Here is a 24227-nt window from a genome sequence, read left to right as displayed (position 1 = left end):
TTCCCCTCCCCCCCCCCCCCCCCCGTCTTCTGTTAAGTTTCTCAAGATCCACATATGAGTGAAAACAGATGCTATCTGTCTTTCTCTGACTTCTTTCACTTAGCATAATACCCTCCAGTTGCATCCACGTTGCTGCAAATGGCAGGATTTCATTCTTATTGCCAAATAGTATTCCATTGTATAAATATTGTTTTTTTAAGGGCTTGAGAAAGGAAGAGAACACGATTTAGTTCGAGCCCAATACTCTTTGAACACACCTCGTTTCTGGAGCTCGCGGTGGATGGGGGCTCGCGGGCTGGGCTGCTTTGCAGCGTAGTTGGTGGGCAAAACAGATGTACAGGTTGTTGGAAGGGCAAACAAGCCGAATGCTGGGTCTGTGCACAATTGGGAGTCAAACGATAATGCATAAACAGGTTTAATTTGGTGCCCAGAGTATATGCTGTCAGAGACTTGGAGGAAAGTGGGAAGGGAAATCCATCAGGCTAAATGTCTTTGAAATGTGGTTTTATCCAGTGTTAATGTACTTGAGTGCGAAAAGCGATTTGTGAGACGACATAAAACATTTGGGAGGCGGGGATGTCCTCTCACGTTCTATTGTTTCCAAGGGTCTAAACAAAATGGCGTAAAATGCACTTTGCCCCATCTTGGGGAAATGTTTCATCTCTCAAGGGATTAGGCAGGCTCCTATGGGAAATGGTTAGCCGTCGAGGCACGGTGGGGTAGTTTTAAGGATGGAAACGGTATTCTAGAAAATCTGTTGTCTGAACGTGGTTGCAGACGGATTCCTGGCTGAGGTTGTTCCAGGAGAGCGGGATGGGTGGTGCCTGGGAAAGATCCAGGCAGGTGGCTGGAGGGAAGGACACAGGGTTGACAGAAGGTGAAAGTGGACAGCACTCGGGCTGGGACGAGTGAGGGAGAGAAGCTGACCCTTTCCTGGGAAGGAGGTGGGGGCGGATTCCCTGCAGAGGGACCTCCATGGCCTGGGGTAGGGGCTAGGAGGTCGGGAGCCCATGCTGTTCATTCTGTGGTTGGCTTCTGCTGCTGAGAAGGCAGCCGTGGTGGTGAGGGGTGGAGGAGGTGTTCCGGAGGCTCTGGAGACCACCGCTCATGGCTGCAGCCCCCTGGTCTGGCTTTGTCGGTTCACAGTGGTCAGGGAGGACCCTGCTGGGGTGAGACCCGGAGGAGCCTGGGGTGTGGAGAACAGGAGGAAGAGTGTTCAGGGAGGAGGGAACAGCATGTGCGAAGGGCTTAAGCTGAAGAAGAGGACCCATGCGTCCAGAGGGTGAGGGCCAGGTGAGAAGTGGCCAGAGGGCAGACAGCGGCCAGCCCTTGTGGTAAAGGATGTCCTTAGGAGCGCATGTGGCTTGAGGGGGGCGGGGAGGGGACTTGGGAGCTGTTAAACCAGGAGCGATGTGATCAGATTGAGGTTTTTGTTCTTCCTACACTTTATTTTTGAGAGCGAGAGAGAGTGTGAGCTGGGGAGGCACAGAGAGAAGAGGGAGAGACAGAATCCGAAGCAGGTTCCGGGCTCTGAGCTGGACTGAGCCGTCCAGGTGCCCCCAGATTTTGGTTTTTAAGACAACTCCAGCTGCGGACGAGGAGTTGTGGACACGGGGGATAGTTAAGAGGCGGGGCAGGGGGAGGAGGGAGGGAGACTTGCGTTTGTTGATGAACTCGACAGAGCTTTGGGGGCGGCCATCAGGAACAGAGTAAGAACGCAAATGACTCCCAGGTTACCAGCTCGGGCAATGAGGACAGTGGTGCCACATCCACGATGGGGGAGAGCAGGTTGGATAAGGGGTGGGGAGGTCATTCCCAGCCCCCTGACAGACAGGAGTACTGGCATCATCTCTTCTTGTCCCCTCGGACGCTTAAGCGTCCCCCCCCCACCCCACAAGCAGTTCAGTGGCAGGTGGGTGGGGCCGTCCCGTGCTTCCTCCTGGCCCTGCCCTTGTTCCATCCGATCTGTGGTTTCAGAACCTCAAGATGTGCTGACGAGCCGGGCAGCCTCCTGCTTGAAGACAGGTGCAGGTGAGCAAGGGTCTCCGGAGACAGGAGCGGGCAGGGCGGGGGGTGGGAGCAAAGCGGACCAGCTGCCTGGTGTGAGTGGGGACAGCCTCCTCGGAGCACATGTCCCCATTCCCAGAGCGGCCGGTGCAGAGGAGAGAGGCCAGTTCTGGAAAGGCCATCTGGTCATCAGCAGTTGGCGGAGTAAACAGCACGCCTGGGGCTCTGGCCTTACACCTTGTGGTCCCCAGATGGAGTAAACATCTGTGCCGGGGGATTCTATTTGCGTTTTGGGGTGGAGTAGATGAGAGAGCTTTAGGGCGAATTCTTTGGAGGGAGAGAAACATCCGGGAGTGTGAGGTGTGGCTGTTTGAGCACCTGAAAATGTAAATTCACTGACCAGCCCCAGAGAAGGGTGGGGTGTCATAGTTAGCTGGGTTTCGCAATTGGTCCCCTGGCCTAAATGGGAGGTTAGGGAAGTATAGAGCCGCCTCCTCCCTAAGTCAGCCCTTCCCGCCACCTCATTGTCCCCTGAGGCTGGCCAGCTTCCCGGCCCGTTCCCATCAAGAACCAGGACAACCCTCTCCTAGCGCACATGACGCACATGACGCACATGACATCCTCAAGGCCGCAGGTGAGGACTCAAACTCCCAAGGTTGGCATCCCAGCTGTGTGACGCTGGGTAAGTTAGTTAACCTCTCTGAGCCTCAGTTTCCACCTCTGTAAAATGGAGAAAGAAGAGCCACCCAGAGTTGGTTGAGGCCTAAATGAGTTCACGTAAGTGTAGATCAGTGGTCCTGAACCAGGACGGTACCCCTCAGGGTGTTTTGCAGTGTCTAGAGAGAGTTTGGGTTAGCACAGCTGGTGGTCACATCGGGCGGGTAGGGGCCAAAGATGAGGTATGAAGGTGTCAGAAGGGGGCCTTAGCGTAAGAAAACGCTGGTCACCCTTTGCTCAACACGTACTGTTCCTGTCTTTATTTTCTTCTTCACCCTCAGAGGAGGGTGCCGTCTGCTGGGCTTGCCCTGCACCGGGAACAGGCAGCTCATGGACCAGTGGAGGCAGGGAGGTGGGAACCCAGACGTCTAAATATCCTAGGTGGAGTTGAGTCGCAGAGGTTGATGGGTTGTCAAGGTGACATTCTATCCTCTGTCTGCTCTCCAGGGTCAGCTGAGCCCCACCTTCCTGTGGGCACCAGATACACCTATCGATTTTCCACCAACACCAGTACTGGCCTGCAGGGGGCCCCGGCGGAGGGGAGTGGCCTTGGCCTCCAAGGATTGGTCATCCTAGACGTGCTTGGCCCGTGCCAGATGGCCTTATGGGTGAGTGTCTTTGGGCAACCAGGAGATCCCAAGGATGCTGGGGAGGGCCCAGGGGAAGTTACAGCACCCTGTCTCCCCCTGCCTTTCCATTATACATAAATGGAGAGGAGATTTCTGAACAATCTCAAGTTCATCAGGTCAGGACTCTAGAGGGTGACATCGGAATGTGGCGCCATTTTGGTTGTAGGAGGTACCCTGTGTGGGAATAGCGGGGGTTAAAAAAAAAGAGGGAAAGGGAAAGTATTCCTCGGAGCAAATAAAGCCATGGGATTGGGTGTTGGGGGGCAAGCTGTGTCCTTGGTAGGAATGAGGGTCCAAGCTGGGGAACCTGAGCGAACACAGCTGAGGGTCCACGGCTCGGGTTAAAGGCACATGGTAAAGCTCCCTCGTGGTCTCACAAGTAGAAAGGCCTGCTCCTTCTTTCCTGTCTCCTTTCTGATGATTCTCCCGTGGTTCCTGGACAGACCCTCCCACCCCACATCAACGGCGGCCTTTTGCTTTCCCAGAAGTCTTTTTAAAAAAAAATTTTTTTTTAATGTTTATTTTTGAGAGAGAGGGAGAGACAGAGCGTGAGCAGGGGAGGAGCAGAGAGAGAGGGAGACATAGAATCTGAAGCAGGCCTCAGGCTCTGAGCTGTCAGCCCAGAGCCCAACGCGGGACTCGAACTCACGGACCACGAGATCATGCCCTGAGCCGAAGGTGGACGCTCAGCCCACTGAGCCACCCAGGCGCCCCTCCCAGAAGTCTTATCTCCTGCTTGAGAAGCATTTCTGAACTGGCCAGAATGCTTGCTCACAAGCGTTTCTCAAAACTTTTTTTTTTAATGTTTTCATGTAGACCACTGGATGTGGTCTCTCGAGGGGTGGTTGTGAGCTGCCTCTAAATTCTTCAACCGCCCAAAATGTCCGCTCTGGTCCCGAACTTCATCTGGAGTCTGTTGTCCGCTCATGTCCATCAAAATACTGGCAGCTGTTGGTTGGTTTTCTGTAAGACCAGTTTTCACAAAGCACGTTGTGTGCTGCTGTAGATTTCGTTCGTTTGCTTTAAGCATTTGAAAAAAAAATTGGTAATGTCAAATGTTGGCCAGAAAAGAAAAACTGGCTTCTATCAAAGGCGTTTGGGGAAAAATGGAAACTTTACAGCCGCCCAGGAGGCAATCCGTTACACACATTTTTGTGTCAAAGGTGTGAAAACGGATCTTCAGAGCAACGTGTTTTCACAAACGGAACGTGTGGGTCTAGTGACCACCAGATCAAGAAGTGAAACACAGCCCCCGTCACCTGCCCCGTTCTCTCTTCTGGTCACTTTTCCAGAGGCCTTCCGGAGTTCTAATGCCATGGATTAGTTTTGTCTGTCTTTGCACTTGGCTCCCGTGGAATTATTCAGGATGTTCTCTTTTGCGTCTGCCTTCTGTCTATTCTGTGTGTGTGTGTGTGTGTGTGTGTGTGTGTGTGTGTGTGTGTAATTTTTTAAATGTTGATTTTTGAGAGAGAGAGAACAAGCGGGGGAGGGGCAGAGAGAGAGAGAGGGAGACACAGAATCGAAAGCAGGCTCTAGGCTCTGAGCTGTCAGCACAGAACCTGACTTGGTTCTCGAACTCATGAACTGAGCTGAAGTCAGACGCCCCATGGACTGAGCCACCCAGGCGCCCCTCTATTCTTTTTTTTTTTTTTAACGTTTATTTATTTTTGAGACAGAGAGAGACAGAGCATGAACAGGGAGGGGCAGAGAGAGAGGGAGACACAGAATCAGAAGCAGGCTCCAGGCTCTGAGCCATCAGCCCAGAGCCCGACGCGAGGCTTGAACTCACGGACCGTGGGATCGTGACCTGAGCTGAAGTCGGACGCTTAACCGACTGAGCCACCCAGGCGCCCCATATTCTTTTTTTTTAATTGTAAACTATGCAAAAAAATTTACTATTTTAACTATTCTATGTGTGTAATTCAGTGGTTATACATACATTTATCATGATGTGTGATCATCACCACTATCCCGCTCCAGATGATTTATCACCCCGAACAGAAGCCCTCTACTTGTTATACAGTAACGCCCCCTGCCTCCGTCCCCCCACCCCCGCATCCCTATTCGACTTCCTGCCTCTATGAACTTCCTAGTGAGGTACGTCCAAGAAGTGGGATCACTTATCGCAATCAATATGCAAACCGTGTCTGGCTTCTCTCATTGAATATAATGTTTTCAAGGTTCATCCACATCATAGCTTGTATCAGAACTCTGTTTTCTTTTTTAATTTAATTTAATTCTTTTACGGTTTATTTTTTTTGAGAGAGAGAGAGAGAGAGACAGTGTGTGTGTGAGCACGGGAGGGGCAGAGAGAGAGAGGGAGAGAGAGAATCCCAAGCAGGTTCCACGCTCTCAGTGCAGAGCCTGATGCGGGGCTCGATCTCACGAGCCAGGAAATCACAACCTGAGGCAAAACCAAGAGTCGGGTGCTTAACCCACTAAGCCACCCAGGTGCCCCCTAATTTTACTTTATTTTATAAAAAAAATTTTTTTAACGTTTTATTTATTTTTGAGACAGAGAGAGACAGAGCATGAATGGGGGAGGGGCAGAGAGAGAGGGAGACACAGAATCGGAAGCAGGCTCCAGGCTCTGAGCCGTCAGCTCAGAGCCCGACGCGGGGCTCGAACTCACGAACTGCGAGATCACGACCTGCGCTGAAGTAGGACGCTCAACCGACTGAGCCACCCAGGTGCCCCCTAATTTTATTTTTGATTGTAAAAAAGCATATAATATAAATTCTTGCCTTTTAACCATTTTTAAATGTACAGTTCAGTAGTTTGTTACAAAACTATGTTGTGCTTCTCTATGTAAAAGTTGCACATACGGGATATAGCTAGAATGGATGGCTTTCAATCAAGTGGTCAGAAAGCAAGTGCTATCAGTTACGTGGCTGAGGGATTCATTGTCCAAGACTACGTCTCAGTGCCAAGGGGGGCCGTATCTCACCCCAAGATTGCAAGCCTGGGTGACTGGGGGCACGACAGACCCTCTGTTGGGGGAGGGGAGCTGGTTTTCAGGGGAGAGAGCAAATGGGTTTCAGGCAAGATGAAGATGAGTCACTTTGAAACAAAAATCCTCAGACAGTGAAACGACCCTGTAAGATGCTATCCTGGTGGACACGTGTCATGATGGGTCTGTCCAAACCCATAAAAAGGCGCGACACCAAGAGGGACCCCTGATGTAAACTCTGGGCTTTCGGGTGATGACGACGATGTCTCCATGCGGGTTCGTGTATTGTGACAAATGTACCACCCTGGCGGGGTGTGGGTAAAGGGGGAGGTTGTGGGTGTGGGCATATATGGGGTATGTGGGAAATCTCTGCACCTTCTCAGTATTGCTATAAACGTAAAACTGCTCTAAAAACAGTCTGTTTTTTGGGCCCCTGGGTGACTGCGTCGGCTGAGCGTCCAACCTCGGCTCAGGTCGTGATCTTGTGGTTCGTGGGTTCGAGCCCGTCATCGGGCTCTGTGCTGACAGCTCAGAGCCTGGAGCCTGCTTCACATTCTGTGTCTCCCTCTCTCTCTGCCCCTCCCCGCTCATGCTGTCTCTCAAAAATAAATAAACATTGGGGCGCCTGGGTGGCGCAGTCGGTTAAGCGTCCGACTTCAGCCAGGTCACGATCTCGCGGTCCGTGAGTTCGAGCCCCGCGTCAGGGTCTGGGCTGATGGCTCAGAGCCTGGAGCCTGTTTCCCATTCTGTGTCTCCCTCTCTCTCTGCCCCTCCCCCATTCATGCTCTGTCTCTCTCTGTCCCAAAAATAAATAAAAAACGTTGAAAAAAAAAATTAAAAAAAAAAAAAAACGTTGAAAAAAAATTAAAAAAAATAAATAAATAAACATTAAAAAAAATAATTAAAAAATTTAAAAAAGTAGCCTGTTTTGTAAAAAGTGACATCAGTCACACGAGGAAGGCAGTTTTTAGGGGTGATTTTATTTTTCATGTTTAGAAAGTCCATCTTTTGTGATAAGCGCACGCACACGGGCACGTGCACGTATCCACAGGGGCACTGGGACGTCCAGGTTTTTTAAATGCATGGTGAGTAAAGTCTTGGTTGGCTTTGCAATTCTCACATATTTTGTTGATACACTATATTATAGATACACATCTCTTCCCCACACTGCTCAGGCCTTTTAGGCAAAATGAGAAACCAGTGAGAACTTTCTGGACATTGACCAGGGAGCCATAGATTCTGGGTATTTCAACTCTTTATCCCCTGGAGATAGTTGTCCTCTACCACCCAGGAGCTAGAACCTTCCCTCAAGGGAAGGATCTCTCTGTCTGGCTCCCGATACGGGGGTCTTATTACCATGCTGGGCCCCAGAACTGCTCGATGGGTGGGGGTGCCAGTGGGGTCCTGGGATATCCCCGGAGAGGTCACCAACTCACGGTCCTTTCTGCTTTAGCTCCAAGGCTTCCAGGTGACCTCCATCTTGGGGTCCAAGGTGACAGTTCTGAAGGATTCCGAGAGTTTGAGGTAAGACGCTAGCCTTACTCGTGGTAGGACCGCACCTACAAGCCCTGTACCCCCTTCTGTTAGCCACCAGGTGTCAGGTGCACCGAGTTAGATTGCAAGAACGGTGAGGGTGACCCCACCTTAGGTTTTGACCTTGGGAAGCGCCCAGGCCAGACCATTGATGAAAACGACTGAGAGTTAGGGAGTAGGAGACTTGAGTGAGTCTAAGTAGCCTCAGATGGCCTTCCCTTACCTGGTGGGAGAAGCTGGTCTCCTATTTCCCTGTCCATCACCCTCCACGTGTCCAGGATTTGTGTTGGTCAAACACCCACTGGGCATTGTCCATGAGTACATTCTGGGAGACCCTGGGTACCCATTAAAGCCCACCCCTCTCCCCTCCCTGTCTCTGCTGAGATGGGGGTTTTCTTGGACACCCATGGCCTCTCCCTTCCCGAGCTAAGCCTCCCTTTTGTGACCCGGCCAAGCCTGGAATTCTCTTTCAGGCTTGTTTCCCAGGACTCCCTGACAGTGGCCTCAGTGGCCTCAAAGCTCAATCCAGCCGCCAGACTGAAGACAAGCCCATCCCTGCAGATTCCTCTTCCTTTTTTATTGCAAATTCATTTGTTAAAAAATAAAGCCTTTGTGCTGGGGTCCAGGGTTAGGGGACGCTGCCCAGGGGCAGATGGGTCCCTGCTGAAAGGCTTAGGGTGGTCTCCTCCGAGGGGGCAGTGAGGGCTATTGTCCCTGGGCTCCTCATCAGAAATGCTAAGTCACAGGGCTGGGGGTTTTCAGCTCCTTGAGGCCAGACTGACATTTGCTATTCTGGAAGGGGCGGGCAACATTTGCATTTCTCTAGCACAAGGCCTGAGACCCAGGGGGCTGCCTCCACAGGGCCCCTGACTCCCGGGGTCTCAGCTGGAGAGGGACAGTGACCTCCTGGGGAGGTGAGAGTAAGGACCTCAAGGTTCTGCTTTGCTGGCTGGCTGCTGGACTTGAAGCACCTGTCTCTTCTACACCCACACACAACTGTGGCGACTTCACGGCCCGTCACCTCCCCCCACCCCATCCCCCCACCTGGCAGGTGCAGGAGTGGCGGGGAACAGAGGTGAGGGGTGGCGGGAGGAGCCCTGGGCTCAATTCTGCTCCCACATCCTTCCTGACTTGCTGTGTGAGCCCCTCCCCCAGTAGCTCCCCCCTCTCTGGGCCTCTTGTCCTCATCTGTACGGTGATGGGGTCTGAAGTTTCTGAGACCCATGGCCCTGGAGTCAGCCTGCCTTGGTTTGAATCCCGGCTGCTGCCCTAGTCCCTTTCTGGTTCTGAGCCTCAGTTTCCTCATCTGTTTGTGGGCACGTGCCTTTCGCGGTGTGGGGGGGGGGCGGGTTTGGGGGGGATGCTAGATACCTCCCAATGGGCTGGGAAAATGAGAATCTCTGGAATTCAGGAAGCTCTTGGAAGTTGAACTTTTGGTTACTTGACACTGGGCACACCCAGGTGCTTTAGTCCAAGTGTTAGGAAGGCTGGGCTCACCTTGGAGCCAAGAGTTGGCTGCCCCTTGTGGTCCGTTCAGAAGTTGCTGGAGACCCCAGCAGAAGAGGGAAGCAAGGTCATTTGGGAAGATGGTGGCGGGGTGGGGAGAGGCAGGGCGTTCCCTAGGGGCTTCCTATGGGGAGTGACCTATAGCAGGAGGGGCAAAGGCACTGTGGCCCCAGCAGTGCCTTGGAGGGTCCCCTCCTGACTCGTACCCACTGGTCCCCAGCGCTGCCCTGGGCCGCTATCCTCTGCGCTTCGTCCTGCACGCGGGCCGCGTGGCCCGCCTGTGTCCTCGGAGCGCAGAGCCGCGCTGGGTGCTGAACGTGAAGCGCGCGGTGCTGAGCCTCCTGCAGGGGCGCCCGGGCGCCTCCGGCCCCCAGACCCTCGAGGAGGTGAGGCCGGGAGCCTGGTTTGGGGCGGCGGGGGCAGGGGAGGAGCAGGGGCTGACGGGGTCCCGCTCGCCCAGGTGGACGTCCTGGGCAGGTGTCCTACCACTTACCAGCCACACGGTGCCTGGCTGCTCAAGACCAAGGACCTAGGCCGCTGCTCCCTGCGCAGAGCGCGCTCCTCGCTGCGCTCCCAGGCCCTGCCGGGGGAGGAGGTGAGTGCCCCCCCGCCCCCTCCCCCCAGCCCTCCTGGACCCACCTTTCTTCCCCTCCTCCCTCCCCAGCTCGCCCCGCCCTTTCCTGTCTACACCTCATTCCCCTCCATTCCCTCTCCCTAGTTCTCCTTCCCTCCAGACTCCTCTACCCCACACCCCCATCTCGTCCCCTTCGCCCTTCCCCCTTCCCCCCTGCTCCCTGGCCCCACTTCCTCTCCTCCCGTCCTGTCCACAGCTCCCTGCTGAGAAAGTGTTTGGTCAATAGCACTTTTCTGGGTAAGGGTGAAAGATGACCACTGTTAATGTTAACAATTACACAAAGTCTTCTTTTAAGTTTATTTACCTCTTTTGAGAGAGGGAGGGAGGGGCGGGCCGGGAGAAAAGTGCTGTCAGCGCAGAGCCTGATGCGGGGCTGGAACTCACGAACCGTGAGATCATGACCTGAGCCAAAACCTAGAGTTGGACGCTTAACCTAAGACTGAGCCACTCGGGCGCCCCTGTACAAAGTCTTACTATCTGACAGCCTCAGGTTCAAAGTGAGGTTTTAGTACCTGCCCTGGGTTTCCTTTGTGTGGGAACCCCCCTTGTCCTTTCCCTCTCTGTCAGCCTTTGCTCCGGCTGCTGGTACTACAACCCAGGTTGGGGGGAGGCTGAGGTCGGGCTTTGAGGCCCCCAGCGTTCCCCACCTTACCCCTTCACAGCCTGGGCCTTGCCTGAGCCCCTGCCTGTCTCCCCCACCCCCACGGTCCAGCAGCCTGGCCTGGCGTCCCGCCTGACCTGCCACCAGAGTTTCCAGGCTGGCATACTGAGGGAGGCCTCCTGCACGGAGCTGGACACCGTGGGGCCCCTCTCTGAGAAGGCAAGTGCCGTGCACATGCGGACCCTTTCCTCGCTCACCCTGCTGCGTGAGATGTCCTTGGATCCGGCTGTCACAGGTGACCAAGGGTGGATGTGGGGACCCTCAGAGCAGACTTGAGACCCCCTGTGGCAGAGCGGCTCAGGCAGGCCTAGGCTCTATCACTCTTTCCCTGTTTGGTACCCTATCTGTCTTGAGCAGTTTCTGAAAATGGCTGTTGACACGGGAGTCCGTCTCTTTTTCTAGAAGTTTCTGCTGGCTCCCATGGCTCAGGTTTGGTGTTGTCCTTTTCCCTGGGTTGTCTTCAGTGGAGATAGAATCTTCTGGTTCTCAGCTTTTGTGGGAGAATTCCACCTTCCATCTGATGACCTGAGCATTTTGGGGGCACGCTGACTCGGGTTTCCTGATTTTCTGGAAAGTTCCTGCCAACACATAGCGTTCCCTGGAGCTTGGCTCCCTTCTAGAATTTTGCACGGAAGGAAAGAAGCAAGGCATGCATCTGAGGGAAAAAGATACATATTTTTTGGTGGTTGAAAAACTGCTCTTTCCCTGAATAATCAAATAAAAATGATTGTTATTGCTGATCTTAGGGAAGGATTTACTGGGGGCCAGGAGCTGTGCTGAGCGTTTTATGTGGATTGTTTCATTTGGTTCTTATCACGACCCCAGTGGGAAGGTACTGTTGTTAGTTACTTTTTCAAATAAGGAAACTATACCTCGAAGAGGTAAGAGGACTTGTCTGAGGTCACACAGCGGGAAAGAGACAGAGCCGGGACTTGAACCCCCAGCTCTGTTCTGTAACCTTTGTGCCTCTGAGACCAGGCTCACTGCACCACCTGGGCAAGAACCTGGCAGGTGGGACTGAAGTCCTGGAGCTTCCCAGCATCCCCTCTGGTTCCGCAGAACACTGGCTGGGGTCCCAGCCTGCCCTGCCTTCTGAGCTCTGCCTCGGGCACCATGCAGGCAGAAAGGGGTCATCTAGTCATGTTAAGACCTGGATGTTCCCCAAGGGAATTGAATGAACTGTCCGTGGTTTTTTTTTTTCATCTTTCATTAAGATAGAAGTGGTTTTATTTTTATTTTTTATTTTTAAATATAAAAACTTTAAAAATTCACGTTGCACACTTCATTTATTTTTTTTTTTAAGTATTTATTTATTTTGAGAGCAGGGAGGAGCTGAGAGAGAAGGAGAGAAAGAGAGAATTCCAAGCAGGTCCTGTGCTGTGCGCTGAGTCGGACGTGGGGCTCGGTCATGACCTGAGCCGGGATCAGGAGTGGGATGCTTAGCCCCTTAACCGACTGAGCCTCCCCAGGTGCCCCACAGTTAATCCACTTACAGCGAACGATTCGGTGGCTTCCAGTGTAGTCACAGAGTCGTGCGTCTATCGTGGCAGCTAACTGTAATATTTTCGTCACTCCAAAAAGAAATTTCACACACAGGACACCTGCGTGGCTCAGTTGGTTGAGTGTCTGACTCTTGATTTTGGCTCAGGTCATGATCCCAGGGTCGTGGGATCTCAGGATTGAGCCCTGTGTCGGGCTCTGCTCTAAGTGTGGAGCCTGCTTGAGGTATTCTTCCCCCTGCTTGTGCTCTCTCTCTCTTTCTCTCTTTAAAATTAAAAAAAAAATTAAAATTCACACCCATCTGCCATCATTCCCTATCCCCCTGGCCCCAGACAACCTCTCTGCTCTCTCGATTTGCCCATTCCGGGAGTAGCATGTAGATAGAATCATACGGTATGTGACCTTCCGTGGCTGGCCTCTTTCACTTCCGATAATGTTTCAAGGTGTCTCCACGTTGTACCGGGTGTCTGACCTTTTTATTGCTGAGTCATCTTCTGCACGGAGGGACTTTGCATGTTTTCTCTGTCACTCCCAAGAGCGCTTTGGAGGTAGCCTGTTTGACTGGCCCTCATGGATGGGTGTGAACGTTGTTTCCCATCTTTTGCTGGTAGCCGCAACTCGGCCATGATTTTCCTCGTGCCTGTCTGCCCCACCCCCTTTGCCGGAAACATGAGGAAGTATTGGCAGGGTTGGGGGGCGGCTGCCAGGGGGCCTTCTTCTCAATCTGGCCTTCCCCCCCCCCCCACCCTGTGTGGTCCTCCCCATCTAGCGCTTCCCATGTCAGATCCAGACGACGGGGAAGTCACTCCAAGCAGCCTGTTGTACGAGTGGGAGGAAACGCGGTCTCAGGCTTCGGTGGTCACAGTGGCCGTGTCCGTAAGGAAGCTGTGCCAGGCTCAGACCACCAGCTTCGAGGTAAGTGCCTTTGGCAGCCTTAGGCCAGAGTCTGGCCTGGGTCCCTGGGACACCCTCTTCTTTTTTTTGCCAAATCCTTCTTGGTGTTTAGTATCAGGGCTGCTACGTACAGTTGAGCAGGGTGTGTACTGCACAGCTGTGCCGGTTACAAAAGCAACAGAAGGGGAAGAAATCGAGCTGGTGTGTGCCGAGCCTTGTGGCCCAGTGCGGGGAGAAGATGAACAAAGCGGAGGCCTTTCTTTCACTTGCCCGTCTGCGGCCAGACCGTCCTGTTGGGCCCTCGGGCTAACTTTCTGAACCTGGCTTATCCTGGAGATCTCTCCGGAGATCTCTAGCCATACCCAGATCTGACCACTGGAGACTTCCCACCGAGTCCCAACCCATTCAGCCTTCCTTGGAGCTGCTGGTCATTTAAAGTGGAGGAGTGGACTTGAGAGGAGTGGTTTCGTGGCCCAGAGAGATTTAGAAGGCTCGAGACATCTGGCTGGTTCCCTCCTTTGTGACTAATGACAGGATTTGTGGGAATACGTGATGCTGTGTCTTCCCCCTGCCTGTCTTGTTCTGAGATAGAGCCCCACACCCACACGTAGGAGGAGAGGCGGACAGGCTGTCCCTGGGGAAGGAAAAACGACGCGTCTGGGTCCTGTGTCGAGGCTGCCCTCCCACGTTGCCTTCCTATAAGAACCTTCCGTGTTCCCAGGAATGATGTTCCCATCAGCGGGGCCCAAACTGGCCGGTTTGCTGAGTTGGGGAACTGTTTAGTTTGTTCAACAAGATGAGACGCTTATTACTACGTACTGGGCACTGTTCTCGGCCCTTAGAATGAAGGAGACAGGTACCGTCCCGGCTTTTACGTAGCATGAAGTCCAGGGTGACGGGAGAGGGACCGTACCCATCACAGGTGATGAGGATTTCAGCTGTTGATGAGCGCTGGGAAGAGAACAGAGTAGGGATGTGGCTGAGTGACCGCTTGGGACCAGGGTCTAAAGCAGAGGTCATTGGAGTGGAGCCCTGGGGTGGTCCCTTGACAATCTAGGGGCGAAAGTGCTCTGAAAAGAGTTTGAAAGAACCAGGGTCTGGAGTCTGAGCCCTGGGGATGTGTTTGGGGAGCTGGCCGCCCAGCCTCGCGGGAGCGGGACGGTGAGGACCGGTGGGGCCGCCTCCTGCAGAGCCTCATGGTCAGGATAATTTCCAGAACATTCTAGACACATCTCGATCTTTGTTCCACTATCCCTGCCATTCACCACTCTGGGCTGGATGTCACCAGTGACATTTGGGAGACTTTGTCTGCCTCCGCGCCTGGGATAATCAGTGAGGACACCCACAAACCTGTGAACTGAATGTCCTGGACCCCTAGGGGCTGCGGGGGGCACGTAGAGCAGGAAAGGGGGGTCAGAGGTGCTGGCATGGGGTATAATTTTAAGTGATGATGGAGGTGACGTTGAGTAGGGGTCGGAAGAGCTGTGCATGTGGGTGGCCGGTGGCGGTGGAGGGGAGCCACAGCACATACTCTAGGGTAGGAGCTGCTCGGGGAGTCTGAGTGGCAGGGTGGTTGGTGGGGGTCTGTGGCTGGCGCCCAGTGGGAAGCACGAGAGGGGACGAGGGTCCCCTCGGTGGAGCTCACAAATCCCTTTCTCTTGGGGTAGTGGGGAGCCTTGGAGGGTGTCGTACAGAGGAGGGAGGTCACTATCTGATGTGCATTTTAACGTTCCCCCTGTGGCTAAGGCTGGAGAACAGACCGAGCCCCAGGTGGGATGCAGGGAGCCCAGGCGAGAAGCTCTTGTGGTAACTTAGGGGGACATACAGGAAGGGGGTCTGGGAGACGAAGGGAGAAGGGTCAGATTCAGATGGACACTGAGAAAACAGGTATTTTTATAATATATTGAGGATGTAGAGACTGCGTTTATACCTACTGATTACATTTATTGACGATGAAACAGAGTAGAATATATTGAATAAACAGACCGTGTGTTATAGCTGTGTATACTGGATGCATATTGAACGCACACACACACATACATTTTGTACATGTGTGTATATATGGCAGAGACACACGGGGGAACCAGGAGCCCGTCTCCAGCTTGCCGATCCCGTGTGCCTCACCCTGGGGGTTTCGTGGGAGCCAGAAAGAAAGGGGCCATCTGCCTCGCAAGGTGGTGCTACGAGCCACCAGCTGGTTAGGAAGTGACCGGGCCAGCTGTCAACCCAGGCAGCCTGTCCCCCCAGCAGGGTTCTTACCTTGACATTCCTGGCACCTTGGGCCAGATCGTTCTTGAGTGGGGAGGGGCTGTCCTGTGCATCTCGGATGTTCAGCAGCGTCCCTGGCCTCTGCTCACCAGAGGCCAGCCTCACCCCTATCCCAGCTGTGACAGAAGTGTCCCCAGGTGGTGCCACATAGCGCCAGGGGAGTAAGGTCGCCCTCGCCGAGAACAGCCACTTTGTAGCCTACGTTCTGTCATGTGGCTCACCCTCAGGAAGTGCTTGGAAACCACAGGACAGGCCCGCTTCCTTCGTCTGGCCCCCAGAGCATCCTCTGACTCCCTGGCCGGGCCCTTCCCCAGGAGAGGTGGCTCAGAGCAAGGCGTACTCGGGGCCTCCGTCTTGCTTCCTGGAGACTGGCAGTGCGGGCCCCCGAGGGCACAGGGCGGCTGTTCTGTATTTTTAGCCCAAGAAAGGAAATAAATGGTTTTCCCTGGGGAGGTCCTCCCCGGCTGGCGGGTTGCTGCTGAGGACCTTGTTTCTGAAAGTGGCTTTTCAGGGATGCCTCAGTGCCCACGGAGCAGCTCCTCGGCCCCCTGAAGGCCTGGGGGGCCCGCCTGGTTGCCCTGGGGACCAGCCTTGCGGGCTTCGGCTTGGGATGCCCTTGCTCGTCCCCATTGTCGCTGGGCAGGAGACAAGATTGGCTTTTTCAGTCGGGAAACAAAACCAGGACTCCTGCTGAATAGAGAGCAAATTCTGCGGCCTGACCCTCGCCAGAGAGGCCCTGGAGTTTCGACGTGGGGGGCAGGGGGCTGTGATGGCCAGAAGCATCCGTAGATGATGCAGGAGGAGGTGAGAAGTGAGGCAGGGTGGCACAGCCCCACCCCCACTACCAGGGAGGACTCCAGGGCTCGGCTCTTGGTTACCATCTGGTATTCTAAGAATATGGAGCCCAGGTCATGGGCCTTTATTAAACACTGACTGGGTACAGCCAAGGGTTTTAGGGGCCGTGTAGACCGTGGTATGTCAGAGGTGATGGTCCAAACCCTGCAGGGCGGTTGTTGAACACAGCCGTTCTTATTAACGATCGTGTTAGAAATAAGTCCATGTTAAGGGCACCTGGGTGGCTCAGTCAGTTGAGTGTCTGACCGTTGATTTCGGCTCAGGTCGTGATCTCATGATTCGTGAGATCGAGCTCTGCTTTGGGCTCTGCGTTGACAGGGTGGAGCCTGCTTGGGCTTCTTTCTCTCTCCCTGTGTCTTTGCCCCTCCTGCACGTGTGTTCTCTCTCGCTCTTAAACACCAAGAAAAAAAAAAAAGAGAGAAGTCACATTAGAAACAAAGGTAGTCAGTGTTCAAAACCATCACTTGCCTGCCTGTGACCTTGACACCTGTGACCAGGGTGTTTGCACCTGCTGTAGGCGTGGGTGGTGACATGACCCGCTCTCGCGCCTCCGTGCTGCTTTTTCCAAGTCTGCGTCCAGTGACAGCACGTGGGTACACGGGCAGCTGGAAAGGGGACACAGTGGGAGTATTGACATCATGGGACTTGGCAGAAGTCCGGGCTCTCTTTTTTTCTTGTTTGCCCACCCCCGCCCCATGCCCTCAGGCAGGGGACACCGGTGAAGAGTGTGGGTTTAGGAGCTAGGTGGCCAGGGTTCAGTGCTCCACCCTGCCACTTAGGGGTGAGGCCACCGGCACCTGAGTAAAGCCCTCAGAGTGTCCCGGATCTTCTCTGTTAAGGGGGGCTAACGACACCCACTCCCCGTAGGCTGTCGCGCGCGGGTCAAACGAGACGGTGCGTGCACGCGACCTAGAACGGTGCCTGGCACGCAGCAGAGGCTCCGTACAAAGTGACCGGTGGTGGTCGTGGTGGTGTTCGCGTTAGGGTCGTGCGTGCTTGTTAGTAGCGGACGGGCTTCTCCCTTGTCTCGCTGCTGGAGGGGAGAACCGGAGGCGGTGCTGTGATCCTTCCTGCTGTGGCTGACCCTGGAAGGCTAGTCCTGATGCCCCCACTCGGGGCCGGAGGCCTCCCCGGAGGAGGCGGCATACTCCAGGGTGGATACCCGGCCTTCCCCAGGTGGCCAGGGGCTCAGCCAGGCACAGCAGTTGTTGGAGGGCTTCAAAGCGTGAGTGTCTCAGCCCAGAGAATCTCGGGTGATGCCGAGCTGAGCCCATCCAGAAGGCAGGCAGCAGGCCTGGAGTTGAGAGTCCCCGGGGGTGGCTGCCTCGAGCTGGGCTGACAGTCTTGAAGGCCAATAGCAGTCAGGGCCTGCCGTGGTGGTGACAGTCGCCCCACCCAAGGGGTGGCTTGTGTGTCCAGCACGAGAAAGTAAAGGCAAAGCTAAGGGTAGTCTCCAGCTCCACAAAGAGAAGGCACATCATAGGAACGCTGTCCGGACCCCGGGGGCCAGATGTGCTGTCCGGAGGGGGGGGTGGGCCGAGCTGGCCAGTGAGGGACCTGTTGTGCAGCCTGCGTCTTGACCGGCCAAGCTGCGTGCACGGGAACTGGGTGCCTGCCACTCAGCACGGGAGGCCAGAGGCTGGACGAGTGGGTCCCAGCCCCAGCAGAGCCCTGGCTGGCCAGGCGTGGGTTGGGGAGCCTCGGTCCTGGCCTTGGCCAAGCCTGGGGGAGGCGTGGGGACTGCCAGCAGGAAGCCAGAAACCTCCGGAAACCTGAGGGGTGTGTGGTCTGAATACGCCCTTTTAGTCTATATTTTTTTCGTTAAAAATATCAGAAACGATTGCCATCTCACCGACTCTATGAAAGAGGCTGAGACTCAGCCTAGATCGTGGTCGCGTGAACATTTAGTGAGCTTTTGTTAGAGCGTAAAGCCCACAAAGGCAGATAATCATGTCTGTTCCCCGCACCGCCTCCCGCTTATCCCCAGCCCCTAGGTGTAGTGGCTGGCACACAGTAGGTGCCCAATAAATGCTGCTTAATCTAAAGAATAGAAATGGACCAGGCTGCGTGCCAGGAATTTGGGAGAGAGAAGCCCAGACACGTGGCCTCATTTCTTTGGATCTTAGGACACTTCAGGTGGAAGTTGCCAATACATGTCCCACTTTCTTTGCCGTCCTGTCTGAAGGCAGGGGAATGGAGTAGGTGACCCTGTGCCCCCCACCACCCCCCGAGGCTGCCAGGGGAGGAGGTGTCGCTCATGCTTCCCCGCTCTGATTCCCAGGCCGCGGAACTGTTCCTGACGCTGGTATTAGAGCTCCAGGGACTCTCCCCAGATGAGCTGCTGGAACTCTGGAGACAATCTTCTTTTAAATGCCGGGACAACTGGTAAGGGCCTTGCTGCGGGGGAGGGGGGACCGGCCCGGGAGCTGGCTGGCGGTCCTGGTGGGGCTGGGCCATCTTGGCCCCGTCCCGGGTCCCCCCTCTGAGGGCTGCCTGGTGCTATCTCGTCTCGCCTCGTCTCATCCCTGTGATACTGACTCGTCCTTCGTTCTGGGATGTCTGCCAAGAAGGTGATTAAGCGGGGAGTCTGGAGGTTCCCACGGGCTGGCGGGGGTGGGGGGGGCCTTCTTGTGACTCAATCTGAAGGGCCTGGCAGTATAAATACAGGCATTGTTCTCTCCCCCAGACTGGGACCCTCTTGCAGAGAGCTGGAATTAGCATTCCAATGTGCCCTGGGTACCCTTCTGGCCGTGGGTGGGGGTGCGGGCCGGGCTGGGGTCCCACCCCCTGGACCCTACTGATGTGGGGCCAGCAAGGGGTGAACAGAGACCCCGGGTGCCGAGTGTCTGAGGAACTCTGTGGGCTCCGGGCTGTCCTGGGGAAGCCTGGGGCTCCTTCGCCAAGTCCTGCTGCTCTCCAAGCTCCTGAGCTCCAGACATCTGGGACTTTCTCACAGTCTTTCAAAAAGATCTCAAAAAGCCTGCTTCAGATCCTGTGTCTGCCTCTCTCTCTGCCCCTCCCCCGCCCATGTTCTGTCTCTCTCCCTCTCTGAAAAATAAATAGAAAACATTTTTTGAAAAGATCTCACAAAGGTTATCAGTCCAAAATATGAAAGAAAAAAAAAACCCTGCAAAATCAACATGACCAAATGTCTCCGTGACTGCACAGCCTAATAGCTAATGGAGAGGCACCTCCTGAAACCCTTTCTCTGTATCCTCTGGTTGAACCCTCACTGGGACCCCGTGGGGTAGGTGGCTTTTTTTTTTTTTTTCATCCCTACTTCATGTTTGCGCAGGGAAGCCAAGGCACAGAGGAGTTAGGAAACTGACCCAGAGTCACACAGCAGAGTTGGGATTTTGAACCCAGGCGGTCTGTGCTTCTCCGTCTAGAACTTACGGGCTTGAATAGAAGTGATGTTTGACTTAGGCGTGTTTTAATTCTGTGTGACCAAGGCAAGGGCCCTCAGGTCCTCAGGAGGAACGAAGTGCCCGTTTCCCTGGTGACCTCCCCCGTCTGCTGCTCTGCATTTTCCTACAAGACCCTGGGTCTCATCGGTCCATGTACATGTTGGGAGTCAGGGAGGCGGGAGGACCCATCCCAAATCTAGGAATTTCTGAGAAGAAAGATGCTCTTCAGAGAGTTCTGGTGTACCTGAGGCTGCCTTCACTTCTGGCCCGAGTGGGGTTCCCCAGGGCCCAGATTTATGGCGGAAAGAGGAGGTGCGAGGGTGAGAGGTGGGAAGAAAAGGGAGGACGTCGCTCAGAGGAAGTGACCTGTGTGTTCCAAGGACTCTCGTGCATGTTGGGGCTGGTCCATCAGCATTCCCATTTTCGAGATGAGCAAATTGAGGCCAGAGACTATTGACAGGCAGATGATGAGGGTGGGGGTGGGGCGTCTGGTCCTGGGCAGGCGTGGGCTGGCTTGTGGGGCCCCCCGCTCTGGGAGCCTCCCGTTTCTGCGGTGATGCTGGGGATCTGCCTCCCATTCGGTCACATCCCTACTCAGAGCCACCATTGTATCAAGGTCGAAAACCTTTTCTGAGCTTCGGAACCTTTCTGCCATCTCAGAAAAGAAAAGAAAAATGCTGATGTTGGCCCAGGACTGAGCATCAGAGGCAGTCTGCCAGTTGTTGGTTCCTGTTCGATGCCAGGGGTCCTCGCCCCTGCTTGGTGACCGAGGCAGGTTTTAGCAGAGCAGTGGGCGGTTCTAATGTGGCCCCAAACCGCTGTTTCCTGGGTGGGCGGACTGGCCAGGGTTGGGACTGGGCTGCTGTTATCCTTGTGAACCCAGGCTGCTTGGGTCCCAAGCCCAGCTCGACCCCTTCCGGGGTGTGTGATCCCAGACACGTCCCCATCGTACTTCTCGGGGCCTCAGAGTGTCCCGGGATGACCCGAGGCCACCTCGAGATGAGTCCGAAGGCGCTCAGGATGTGCGGGCCACCTCTGTGACATCCCTCTGTCTCTCTCGATCTCAGGCAGCCGCTGGTGGACGCCCTGCCCTCCTGTGGCACCGAGCCCTGTGTGGGCCTCATGAAGGACCTCATCGTGTCCGGAGAGGTAGAGGTGGATGAGACAGAGGCGTGGCTCTGGTCGCTGGCCTTCATCCCACAGCCCACAGATGCCATGGTCCATACGCTGCTGGTGAGCCCCTGCTCCCCACCCGGCCCCCTGGCATCCCTCCCTGACTTAGCAACCGATTGGACACAGGGGGTAACCCGCTTTCGTCAGGGCTCTGAGCCAGCCCCTCGTGCTGCCAGTGGGGACAGAGCAACGAGATCTGGGTGTGAGTCTCAGCAATATGCCTCCCAGCTGTGTGACTGTGGGCAAGTGGCTTAACCTCTCTGAGCCTGTTTTCTGATCCGGAAGATGGGGATGGAATAAGAACCTTCCTCCCGGGCTGGTGGTAAGAGACGGGGCGATGCATGTAAATGGATTCTCCCCGTGTCTGGCACAGAGTCTGAGCACTTTAGGTGAGAGCTGTTCTTGTTATTGTACACAGATACGTTTATTGAGTCTTGAAACTAGGAAGCCTGTGTGAAGCTAGGCCAAGGATTTCTGATCACCTGGAGGTCTTAGTTAATCCTGCCGATGCCTCTGTGAAGTAGGTGCTTTGATTACGCCCATACTGCAAATGGGGAAACTGAGGCCCGAGGAGGCTGGGAAGCTTGCCTAAGGTGGCCCGTGTGCCCTTCCTTTCTCCGAGGGATGTGTCCTCACTTGCCTGCGGGCACCGTCACTTGTTCCTCACCCTGCTGTGCCAGGCGGGTAGTGGGCGAGGATTCAGGGGCTACCAGCAGGGAGCAGGGGTGAGAGCTGGTGACAGGCAGCCAGGGTCCCCGGGAGCGGCAGAGACCCCTGCCTCGCCAGTGGGGGAGGACGTCTCCAGCAGGATCTTTCAGTCCCCCGTGCTGGTCAGGCTCTGGCTGACTCTCTGGGCAGAATATAGGGAGCACTCACCCTTGACCCCTGACCACTGACTCCGGGGTTGGCTGTGGGGCCGGTCCAGGCAGGCTATGTGGTTGGCTCTGCTCAGCAGACACAAATCAGGCCCTGATTCAGAGCCAGGCTCAGGCTGGCCCCCGCTGGAGGCATCCCCCACGGCTTGTGGCCCGACAGGTGACAGTCTGGCCACCAGGGGCACTAGCGCTGTCCAGGAGCCACCAGGGCTCAGTCAGTGCCTGCAGGGTCAGTGTCCTCGAGACCGTTTGTTCGGCACAAGTGAGGTGGTTAAAAGGGCAGGCTCCGGTTCTAGACCTCCAGCTCCGGATCGCAGCTCTGTCTCTTACCAGGATGACCTACAGCCGGGCGCTGGCCTTTTCTGTGCCTCAGTTTCCCCCTCTGTGCAGTGGGGTGATGCATAATGAGACTCTGTGGATCAAGGGGCTGTCGTGATGTGCACCAAGTGTCACGCGTGCGGCTGGTGTCGCTGCTGGGACCACTTGTTAGGCATACGGGGTGGGCGGGGTCCCTTGGCTCACAGAGCCCAGGGTCTCGTCCGCCTACTTGGCTTGTCCTCTACGCCAGAGCTGGCCCCTCTCTGGACTGCTTTGCTCGTTCTCTCGTCCAGTCCACAAGGACACAGTGTGCCGGGCGCTTGTGGGGCGTGTGTCCGGGATGCAGACTTGCTTTTAGCAGCCTGGAAGGGGTGGAGAGAAGGGGGAGGGGGAGGGGGAAGAGAAAGAGGGAGAAGGGGGTAGGCAAGAGAGTTTAAAAACATTTTTTTTAATGTTTATTTTTGAGAGAGAAAGAAGTGAGAGAGAGCGAGTGAGCGGGTGAGGGGCAGAGAGAGACAGGGAGACACAGAATCTGAAACAGGCTCCAGGCCCTAAGCTGTCAGCACAGAGCTCGACGCGGGGCTCAAACTCACGCACCATGAGATCATGACCTGAACGGAAGTCAGATGCTTAACTGACTGAACCACCAGGCGCCCTGAGAGTATTTTAATATACTTTTTCTTGTGGAGTAATTTTCAGTGTGCAGAAGGGTTGCAAGGCTAGTACAGAGTTCCTGTGTATCCGGGCCTGGTTTCTCCCATTACTAATGTCTGACGTCACCAGGGCATATTTGTCACATCTAAGGAACTGACCTTAGTACGTTACTTACTAAACTTCAGCTGTTCAAATCCCACCACCTTCCCCACGGTGTCCTCTGTCTGGCCCACCGTCCCAGGGGGCCGCATTGCAGTTAGGGGTGTGTTTTTAGTTACATGTCAAAGTACCCAGTCAGGAGACTGTGCTACTCCTAAGTGTCCTGTGTGACATTTGTCCACCTGGGCAACCAGAAAAAGATGGAGGACATTTCCTGCTCCCCTCCCCCACCCTGTGTCCTTCCTGGTCGGTGACGTCAAAGATCATGGGGATTCTGACCTTTCCGGCCGTCCCTCACTCTTGCCCGCTCTTGACATTGTCCTGTGAGCTCATGTGCACCTGGAGTCGGGCTTCTTTCTCCCATATTCTCTGTGAGACTTGTCCATGCTGTGTGCGTGCGTGTGTGTGTGTGTGTGTGTGTGTGTGTGTGTGTGTGTGGACTCCGTTCCATTGCTGGGCCCTATGCTGCCTCTTTGCCATTTCCTCTCTTTGTGGTGTCTCTTGATGAATGTAACTTAGAAGTTCTTGGTTTGGGAAATGCAGGCTGTCTGTCTTTTCCAGCTCGTGTTTCATCTCCCCAATGCATCTTCTATTGTTTTCTATCAGGTTACCTGTCTGGCCTCTGGGGGAGGCTTGATTTGGGGGCAAGACGAGTGGGTTTTCAAGTCCCGTTGGAAAAGGGAAATAAGTTGTATGAGGGTCATAGGCCTGGGGAATATTTTATCTTTTTTTTTATAATTTTTTTTAAATGTTTTGATTTATTTTGACACTGAGACAGAGCGTGAGCAGGGGAGGGGCAGAGAGAGAGGGAGACACAGGATCCGAGGCAGGCTCCAGGTTCCGAGCTGTCAGCACAGAGCCCGATGTGGGGCTTGAACTCACAGACTGGGAGATCATGACCTGAGCCAAAGTCGGACGCTCAACCGACTGAGCCACCCAGGCGCCCTGGGAAAATTTTATCTTTAAAAATTAAAAAGGGGGGGCACCTGAGTGGCACATTCAGTTAAGCGTCCGATTTCAGCTCAGGTCACGATCTCACGGTCCGTGAGTTCCAGCCCCTCATTAGGCTCTGTGCTGACAGCTCAGAGTCTGGAGCCTCTTTCAGATTCTGTGTCTCTGTCTCCCTCTGCCCCTCCCCTGCTCATGCCGTTTCTGTCTCAAAAATAAACAAACATAAAAAAATTAAAATTAAAAGAGAGAACCTTTTAAGCAGACTTTTAACTGAAGTGTCACCAAAGCTTTTTTTAAGTTAGAGATTTTTGTATTAGGAGCCAGTGTTCTGATTCTCGTGAAGTCAAGGAGGGCTCGCCGTTCTGGGCAGCCCCCCTGTCCCTCGGGCAGCCAGTGATCCCACAGGGTCCTTGCTGCTCTGGGAGCCCTGACCTCATGCTGGCCCCGCTGTCCTGCAGCTCCCAGCCGGCCAAGGGGCCCCAGCCACTTGGCCTCCCCCGCTGGGCCCTACCTCGCTTCTCGTTCCATCTTTGGTC

The 24227-nt window shown here is 54.7% G+C and overlaps 1 protein-coding gene across 1 annotated transcript in view; it reads left to right on the top strand.

Annotated features, from left to right (window-relative positions):
• The first annotated feature begins 1269 nt into the window (after nucleotides 1-1269).
• The window catches only part of LOC115504551, a 139760-nt gene continuing 116802 nt past the window's right edge, over nucleotides 1270-24227 (top strand). The window contains exons 1-10 of the mRNA XM_030301582.1: nucleotides 1270-1293; nucleotides 1902-2031; nucleotides 3172-3332; nucleotides 7757-7827; nucleotides 9563-9728; nucleotides 9803-9937; nucleotides 10692-10872; nucleotides 12922-13052; nucleotides 18436-18539; nucleotides 20629-20794. Of these exons, the coding sequence (XP_030157442.1) occupies nucleotides 1270-1293; nucleotides 1902-2031; nucleotides 3172-3332; nucleotides 7757-7827; nucleotides 9563-9728; nucleotides 9803-9937; nucleotides 10692-10872; nucleotides 12922-13052; nucleotides 18436-18539; nucleotides 20629-20794 (1269 nt within the window). The remainder of the gene's footprint in view (nucleotides 1294-1901; nucleotides 2032-3171; nucleotides 3333-7756; nucleotides 7828-9562; nucleotides 9729-9802; nucleotides 9938-10691; nucleotides 10873-12921; nucleotides 13053-18435; nucleotides 18540-20628; nucleotides 20795-24227) is intronic.

This window comes from Lynx canadensis, chromosome E3 (assembly GCF_007474595.2).
Source record: "Lynx canadensis isolate LIC74 chromosome E3, mLynCan4.pri.v2, whole genome shotgun sequence".
Classification (NCBI taxonomy): domain Eukaryota; kingdom Metazoa; phylum Chordata; class Mammalia; order Carnivora; family Felidae; genus Lynx; species Lynx canadensis.
This window is presented reverse-complemented; position numbering and strand designations above follow the sequence as displayed.